The sequence below is a fragment of the Zeus faber genome, assembly GCF_960531495.2.
Source record: "Zeus faber genome assembly, chromosome: 21".
Taxonomy (NCBI): domain Eukaryota; kingdom Metazoa; phylum Chordata; class Actinopteri; order Zeiformes; family Zeidae; genus Zeus; species Zeus faber.
Window position 1 is genome coordinate 23,505,807 of NC_137208.1, and position 9,222 is coordinate 23,515,028.

General features: G+C 48.3%; 1 protein-coding gene across 1 annotated transcript; it reads left to right on the forward strand.

The window, feature by feature from the left end:
* Positions 1–1,902: 1,902 nt before the first annotated feature.
* LOC307246576 (shaker-related potassium channel tsha2) lies at positions 1,903–7,718 on the forward strand (the record flags this gene model as incomplete). The annotated part of the gene is made up of 2 exons (XM_080022546.1): positions 1,903–5,006; positions 7,555–7,718. One exon carries the CDS (start codon positions 1,903–1,905, stop codon positions 3,337–3,339), a length of 1,437 nt encoding a protein of 478 aa, XP_079878672.1. The 3' UTR covers positions 3,340–5,006; positions 7,555–7,718.
* Positions 7,719–9,222: the final 1,504 nt, after the last annotated feature.

A 9,222-nucleotide genomic window follows, 5' to 3' on the forward strand; every position in this document is an offset into this window, starting at 1 on the left:
CTCTCTCTCTCCCTCTCTCTCTCTCTCCCTCCTTCTCTCTCCCTCTCTCTCTCTCTCTCTCTCCCTCGCTCCCCCCCTGTTAACTCCCTCCGACTTGTTGCGCGGTGCTGTGTTTACCTTTCGTTCAACCGCTTTTTTTCCTCCCTCTTCTGAGGCCGCCGTTTAAGAAAATTGTTTTATTTTCAACAAGAGTGTCCATCTCTTAACGAGAAATCCTAAAATGTTGCAATTTCGAAGCGATTTGAGTTGACCGATCCAAATATGTTAACTCCCAAAATCACACCAATCACCTTTTCTGATTCCAGTTCGGCTTTACAAGACTTTACTCAGTATTTTAAAGACTGAGAATTCTATTTTTTTCACATTGCTCTTACTAACCCTATCCCTAACCCTAACCCAGACAGCCAAGGTATAGCAGTTAGTCAACACCCCTGATTTCCATATTATACAGACAAATAAAACATCAACAAAAACATAAAAATGGGGACACAAGTGGTGCGTTGCCATGGAAACCATAATGCCTCACACTGGAAAATGTTCACAAGGTGACATTGCAGATTCTCCCACTTACTGAGGCACGATGCCAGGTAATCCGATATTATTTGCCATACTGTAGGCCTCACCTTAACGTGGCAATCCATGAGATTGTCTGAATTGGGTGGATTACGTTTTTAACCCTCATCTTTGCTCTAAGATGGTTGCTTCTTTACTAAAAATATGCATTCTTCTGATTGACTGATTGATTGATTATGTTTTTTTTTCCTGGCCAGGGAAATACATTTAAAGTATGTGTAACACAAATACTTAAAATGTATTTTCTTAGAAGTTTCTCATAAAGTGCCTGCTAAGTATCAAACATGGGATTTTTTTAAACTGAAAAATCCTAAAGATCACTGCTTTAATGCCATAACCACAGGTCTGCAGTTGGAACATGCAACAGTTTTTATTGTTGTTGTTGTTGTTGTTGTTGTTGTTGCTGTTGTTGTTGCTGTTGTTGTTGCTGCTGCTCCTGTTCTAAATGGTGATGGTCAAACGATCAAACCCTGCCCTCTCGCGAATTGGAACATAAAATCGGGATTCTATTGCCAATTCTCTTGAATATTCCCGAATGAAATGGCGACCACGCGTTCCTTTCGTTAGCAAATTAACCTTGGATGACTCCCGCGTCGTGCACAACAGGTTACATTACGCGCGTCCCCTTCCAGAGGACGCAATGCACGCGCATAAATCCCTCCGCGTTTAAAACAAAGCGTGCGCGCGTGTTTTCTTCGTATGTGGTGAGGGGGTGGGGTAAAGAGAGGGGTGGGAGAGAGAGAGAGAGAGAGAGAGAGAGACAGAGAGAGAGACAGAGAGACAGAGAGACAGAGAGAGAGAGAGAGAGAGAGACAGAGAGAGAGAGAGAGAGAGAGACAGAGAGAGAGAGAGAGAGAGACAGAGAGAGAGAGAGAGAGAGACAGAGAGAGACAGAGAGACAGAGAGACAGAGAGACAGAGAGACAGAGAGAGAGAGAGAGACAGAGAGAGACAGAGACACCCGTAATCCACGTCAGCCCGGGGAGGGAGGGCACTGGCTGCTTAAAACGCACTGGACGTGCCAGCCAATGGTCCAGACTCCAGCAACGTGGCGAAGGTGATGGAAGACACCGTGAGCGCGGGGCAGGGAGAATGCCAACCACACCAAGCACGCCAGCACGCCCGCAGACGCGAGAGTGACGAGGGGGGCGAGAGAGAGGGAGACCTGGACGACGGCGCCTCTTCGTCTCCGCGGTGCGCACGGCGGAAAATACGCACGGAGATAGACTGAGGAGAGCGAGGTGCGAGGAGCGTTCGCCCTTTGGTAGGGTGGTGGTGGTGGTGGTGGTGGTGGTGGTGGTAGAGGGGGGAGGCGGTGTGGGGGAGAAAGATGACCGTAGTGCCGGGAGAGAACCTGGACGAGACCGTGGCACTGGCAGCCCTGTCCCAGGATGTCTACGACCCGGAGCGGGCGGACCAGGAGTGCTGCGAGCGGGTGGTCATCAACATCTCCGGGCTGCGCTTCGAGACGCAGCTGAAGACGCTCGCCCAGTTCCCGGCGACCCTGCTGGGCGACCCGCGGAAGAGGATGCGCTTCTTCGACCCGCTGAGGAACGAGTACTTCTTCGATCGGAACCGGCCGAGCTTCGACGCCATCCTATACTACTACCAGTCTGGAGGGCGGCTGAGGAGACCCGTCAACGTGCCGGTGGACATATTCATGGAGGAGATCAAATTCTACGAACTGGGGGAGGAGGTGATTGAGAATTTCAAGGAAGACGAGGGCTTCATCAAGGAGGAGGAACGCCCGCTGCCGGACAACGAGTTCCAGCGACAGGTCTGGCTCCTGTTCGAGTACCCGGAGAGCTCGGGACCCGCCAGGGGGATCGCGATCGTCTCCGTGCTCGTGATCCTGATCTCGATCGTGATCTTCTGCCTTGAGACGTTGCCAGAGTTCAGGGAGGACGGCAGGACGAACGACGACCAGCTGGCGCTGAACGGAACGGCACGGGCGAAGAAGCCCAATCCCTTCACGGACCCCTTCTTCATTGTGGAGACCCTGTGCATCATCTGGTTTTCCTTCGAGCTGCTGGTCAGGTTCCTTGCTTGCCCGAGTAAGCCCGCTTTCTTCAAAAACATCATGAACACCATCGACATCGTGGCCATCATGCCGTACTTCATCACCCTGGGCTTGGAGCTGGCGGAGCACCAGGGCAACGGCCAGCAGGCCATGTCTCTGGCCATCCTGAGGGTCATCCGCCTGGTGCGGGTGTTCAGGATCTTCAAGCTCTCCAGACACTCCAAGGGGCTCCAGATCCTGGGGAAGACCCTCCAGGCCAGCATGAGGGAGCTGGGACTGCTGATCTTTTTCCTCTTCATCGGGGTCATCTTGTTCTCCAGCGCCGTGTACTTCGCGGAGACTGACGACCCCGGGTCGGGCTTTAGCAGCATCCCCGACGCCTTCTGGTGGGCGGTGGTATCCATGACCACCGTGGGCTACGGGGACATGTGCCCCGTCACCATCGGGGGCAAGATCGTGGGGTCCCTGTGCGCCATCGCCGGCGTGCTCACCATCGCACTGCCGGTGCCGGTCATCGTGTCCAACTTCAACTACTTCTACCACCGGGAGACGGAGCACGAGGAGCAGTTCCAGTACACGCACGTGACGTGCGGTCAGCAGCAGCCGACGTTCGGCGAGTTCAGGAAGAGCGACAGTCGACCGTCGCTCTCCAAGTCTGACTACATGGGCAGCGAGGACGCGGACTCCATCAAGTACACCAACTGCAGCCCGCACAAGTCGTACACCGGGAAGCTCACCGACGTGTGACCGCTGCGCAAAGGTCGGCGCGCTAAAGCTGCAAATGCACATTTCACTCAGTGAGTACATTCCCATTGTGCGCCCTGCGGCCCGAGTCGAGAGTGGCCGAGCTCGTATTTGTGGCCGTTGAAAAGTAATTATTATTATTATGATTATTATCATTTTTATAGTAGAATATCGCCACAGTGGACGAGTCGTGGTCTGAGACACTTGACAGGAACCTCCTCCCCCTCCCCAGGTAGTCTTCCATTATGCGCGTCACTGTAATTGAACTGACTGGCTTCGAGGTTACTGTAGCACTTTATCAACGCACTACTTAGTAAACGTGTAATTTATTATTAAATCGTATTTGCAGGTGTAGGGTCTCGTAGTTTACATTTTAATTTTTATCCTTTGCTGTCTGAAGATGAGAGGCAAGACCAACAAGGACCAATTGGATCTGTATGGGTGGGGGTGAATTTAATTAGCGTTAGAGTTAATTGTGGGGGGGTGTTCAGCGCTGAGGAATAGTGGGTTCCAGAAAGAAAAAGAAAAAAAAAAACCACACACCACTATGTCTATGTCTTTTTTGTACCACTTCCATCTGCGTAAAAAACAACCCGAAACGTCAGTTTGTGGCTGCAACGCGTCCAATTCTGGCCATTAACCATCCGCCATCTTCCCCATAGCAAAATTAAATGCTATTAATTATCCCAAAAAATATTTTTCAAAAGCCGTGCATTGATGAAATAGGGTTAAATTAATCTATTAATACAAAGAGAAATACATAAATAAAATAGCGTTGCTGAGCATCGCATCGGCCGATAAAAATCGAATTGGTCACAGCTGTGTTTGAATCAATTGAAGTTCAAATAAATTCCAAATTTTGAACTTGTATAAACTCAAAACAACAACAACAAAAATCAGCTTGAGTTTAGAGCCTAGGTAAAACCCACGTCCAATACAACAGCGCCGCTGTGTGGATGGAAGAAAAAAACCTGTCAATTCTGACTTCTTTGGATGCAGTTGCCATAGCAACCTTCCAGACTTTTCTGTATTGTCCGCCATCGGGAAGAGAGGGCATGATTATCAAAAAAAGGCTGCTGCCGTGAGACTGCTATCCGTCATGTTCTCACAGCTCACAGCCATTTTGTCTGCCGTGTGCCCATGCAACTTAGTCAAAGGGAAAACAGTGGGGAATACTTAACGCATGGTAAATTGAAATTTGTCCAGATCAAAAAAAAGAATCATTACCTTAGCAACAAATGATACAACCCAGTCCAAAAAAGCTCTCGCGCGCCATTGGAACGTGAAATGGGCGACCCCCCCCCCCCCCCCGATTGGAAATGACCCCACCCACAGTCACCCTGTCCTCATACCACCTCACACCAGTAGACTTGGAGGACAATGCAGTCAGACCACCCTTGGAGAAGAAGGGACATTTCAAGGCCGGACGGCGCAAGTCCACACAGACAGTTTCCCAGTGAGGGGAACGTCGCCTTTTCTCGGTGGCCGTGGTTAGACGAATGGAGCGGGCCTGGCGTGGTGGGCCTGTCCACAAATGGGGGTATTGGCTCAGATCTCCTACCTACATCATGACAGACGTCTCACTCCGTGTCCCGAACTGAAACCTCCCTCGGGATCAGGACATTGGAGGCGTTATCATCCCTGTCGCTGACCTCGTACAGTACACATAGGTGAGTGCATTCGGACCCATCGGCTTCGTTATTCCAAGTCTGACTTTTCAAAGTGGAATCGCAGTATGGTAAGGAGTACAGTGATTGATTACCAGAGTAATATCAGTGATCATATCCAAAGTGTGGCTGCCTTTACTACGTATGCCCCACCACCCTTCTTTCCTTGTTTATTTGATCAAAAATGGTAGCCCCCACCCAATCCCCCTCCCTCTTTCCTGTCTCCCGAGGCGAAACATTTTTAGCACCCCTCACTCTTATCAAAGGGGGATGACCCAAGACAAGTGGATAGATTGTCGGGTGGAGGGTATGTGTGTGTGTGTGTGTGTGTGTGTGTGTGTGTGTGTGTGTGTGTGTGTGTGTGTGTGGTTGGTGGAGGGGGGGGGGGGGTGCAGGCCAATGCTGCTGTGCAGGGCAAGTCAGCTGGTGCATTTTGCAACCAAACCAGAGCTCTGTGTGAGCAATGAGTCACACAGAGGCGCAGTACCAAGTGTTTCCCACTAGGAAGCATCGTCTGCTGTCGTTTGCAGGCTCTCCCTGCCGTTGCAGCGCAGCTGTTGTTTCAGCCCAAAGCTGCTCCCTGCCATAATATTATTAGACCAGACTAGGTCCAGACCAGACCTGTGAGCGTCGGCAAGATATTGAATTTTAGAAGACGCGAAAATTCACTCGTTACCCGACGGTTTTGTACATCCGTGAGCGACTATGGAAAGATGTTAACAACAGGGCAGAATCAGAATACCAGTGTGTCTGTGTGTGTGTGTGTTTTCCAGTTCTGTGCAGACCAGTGTGAAAGATAACTGCGGGGAGACGGTGGGAAGTATCTCAAATTCCTGGCTGCTCTGCAAACGCGCACTGCACACTGTTGCATAACGTTTCAATTTGTCCCGAGCCCACCACGTTAAGAAATGGCGTTAGCTGGAACAAGCCGTCCGTCTGACCGTGCGTCCGTGTGTCCTGCTCAGTGTGGCGCCCAGCTCGTCCTGACCGAGCATATGTGATCAATGCGTGGGGAGGTAAACAGGTTTCCCCTTGGATGACAGCACCGTTGACAGCGCAGGGCTCAACACTGACAGCTATTGTTAGTGTCTCTGTCAGTGCTGAGGGAATCTGTTGCCTCATGTGAGCCTCATGTGGCCCGCAGCAGACCCGAGCTTCTGCCGCTCCGTGCAACGCTCCTCTCACCCTCTCTCCAAATTTTCCACTTCATGAAAGACAGACAGACAGACAGGGACAGGCAGCCTTGATTACCAACCCCCCGCCGCACTTAACGCGGGCAGGTATTTGCTCGAGGTGGGCTGCCATAGTGACTAGCTTCACAATAGCACAATGTCGACAAAGGGAACATCTGGGCGGGTGTTTGAACCTGGTGGGTGGAGATCGAAAATAGCAACGCAACAACTGTTGGTCTTAGAGAGGCACAGGCCTCTTGTAACTGAAAGCCAAAGCCGGAAATAGTCTTTCATAAGTATGCAGGTTGAATAATAATAATAATAATAATAATAATAAATTCATAAATACATAAAAACATAAATACATAAACAAAAGACTAGACCCCTGACAGAGACCTAGAAGGGTCCAAGCAGCCATACAATCCGTGAGCTGAATCCCAATCTTTGAAATCCAAGCTCTGTTCAAATCGACCACATCTCTGATGTTTGCTTGTCGGTATTATGATATATATTTTTTGAATAAATACGTCTCTTTCAATTGAGTTCAGCAAGCTGCTCTGTGCATCTTGCTGCATGGCAACAGCCGATGCGGCTCTCGGTGTAGAGCGTCGCAGGAAGCGATAAAGAGGAAGTGATGGCAGCTCTCTTGTCCTGACCTTGTTCCTCAGTAAGTGACTGTGCTGAGGAAGATGGCCCGGGGTGCCAAGCAGCCCCCCTGTTATTCTCCGACTGTGTGTGTGTGTGTGTGTGTGTGTGTGTGTGGGTGGCTGCATCTATGTACAGTAGGAGTGTTTTCGGAAGCCCACTACGCTCAGAGGCTTTTGCCGTCGCGTTACTGTTGTCTATTTCTTCTTCACAACGTTATACTTATACTATATGTTAAAAGGGATGTGAGACACGAATCTTGCTCGTACGAACCATGTAGGAAAAACGAATTGTATCAAACCTCTATGAAAGTGGCCCAAAAAAATCAGAGCACTTCATAACATGGCGGATGGTAGCTCAGGAGGTAGAGCTGGTCGTCTAGTAATTGAAAGGTTGCTGGTTCGATCCCAGGCTCCCCCTGCTAGCCTGCCCTAGTGTCCTTGAGCAAGACACTTAACCCCTAATTGCTCCTGATGGCTGCGTCCGTCGGTGTTTGAATAATTGTAAGTCGCTTTGGATAAAAGTGTCTGCCAAATGTAATAACATACTGTAAGTGAGTTTGCATTATATGACTATTTGGAGGTAAAGAGGCATGTGCTGGTTATCCGCTGTGACAAGCCTAACCTGTCCTGGGCCCAGGACAGGTACACTAGTCACTATTACAACCATTGAAAAGTTGTTAAATATGAATTTATTGTATATTTATTTTGCTGTTGTTGTGTTGTTTTTTTCAGGGGAGGAATGATGACCCCCCCCCCCGAGTCCTGCCCCACCCTGTCCCACACTTTACCTGAACCACCAACGACAAACCAACACCAACCCCTTCCTCCTCCCCCACCAAACCCTGGGGGAGGAGCGTTTACGAAAACTTCTTGCGAGGGCTTGGGTAAATAAACCTTTGGATGACGCACGAAACAAAAACAACGACGGACTGGACCGGATCGGATCAGATCAGAAGACAGATCTGCGAGACGCAGATTGGCTACACCATCACTGACAGCGCGGGGGTTTGTGGGGTGGGTGGTGGAGAGGTTCATGTGGATCATGAGGATCATGTGGCGTCTTTTACGGACGGGAAGAAACAGGAGCACCAGAGGAAGTTACTTGAATCACCCGCATCACTTTGTCCTATTTATGGCACTTACAATGACGCCAGCTTGTGGATTCCTCCTCCATGTCTAACAGCGGACGTGATGTTCTGTTTGTGCGTCGCATATCATGTTGGAAAACCAAAAAAAAAAAAAAAATTCACATTATTGCATGCTTTTAAAAAATAAAAAATAAAATTAAAAAAAATTAAATATGAGCATGTCAACAGGACATGAAAAATAAACAAGACAAACGCTTCTGTGTCAGCAGCTCCAAACTGGTCTGAAACATGGGAACAGTAACAGCTCATTAAGATATAGATTTTAGTAAAAAAAACAACAACATTTTTTTGTTTATTTTTTTTGACTGTTGGAATCAGTTGTTAAATCTCTATTTTTTAAAAGTATGGTATATGTTTTATATGGAATATGACGAGCCGGTGAATTATTTTTAAAATGTTCTTACATTTTTGCTAATGTGTCATTTTTTTGCCTTGTGAAACAAAATAGGGGGAAGATGAAAATGACTTAAATGTCCCTTTTCGTCCTCAGAATGTCCGTGGGGGGGGGTGGGGGGGGGGGTTGGGGGTTGGTGGGTATTCACCATGCATTGCATTTATTTATCGCAGGTGTCAGAACAACGCTATTCTTTAAAATGATTTGAATGTTTTAATATTTGCTTTGGCTTTGGGTTCGATCAGAATGCTGTATCTTTTATTGATGGCATCTACCTCAGCGTCCGCTCATTTCAACAGACGCTTTAACACCCGAATGACATTAATATAAAAAAATAGTAAAACGGACAAAAAACTAGAGAATTAAAACAAGGAAGTTGTCCCTTCGCCCTATCCGTCCACCTCCGTGTAGCGCTTTGAGCCAATCGTAGGACGTCAGTGAAGTTCTTCAGTTCAGTTTCTCATCGGCTAATATCAGTCAACAATCCTTTGTGACTGGCCAAAAATAACACGAAAGTGACATGCAACATGATGTTGATTTTTATTGTGAAACAGTTCTACGTGTATGGTCGGGATCGACTTAACGCACTAGATTCCACGCAGCTTTTTCATCGATTTTTTTCTGTAGAGGACAGCTTATAGCATGCTCCAAAATGAATGTTATCACAAACATGTTGGAGATGAGCAGCAAGTCAATTTACTATGTTCTGAACTAGTGATGCATACAATGGCCGACAAGGACAACGTGATACAACGGCCCAAAACATCTCCACTCGGAGAAACACACTGCGGCTTGAGAAACTATGCCAGTTTAGCAACACATATAAAAATCCTAAACAAAACGTTCTGCAGAAATCCA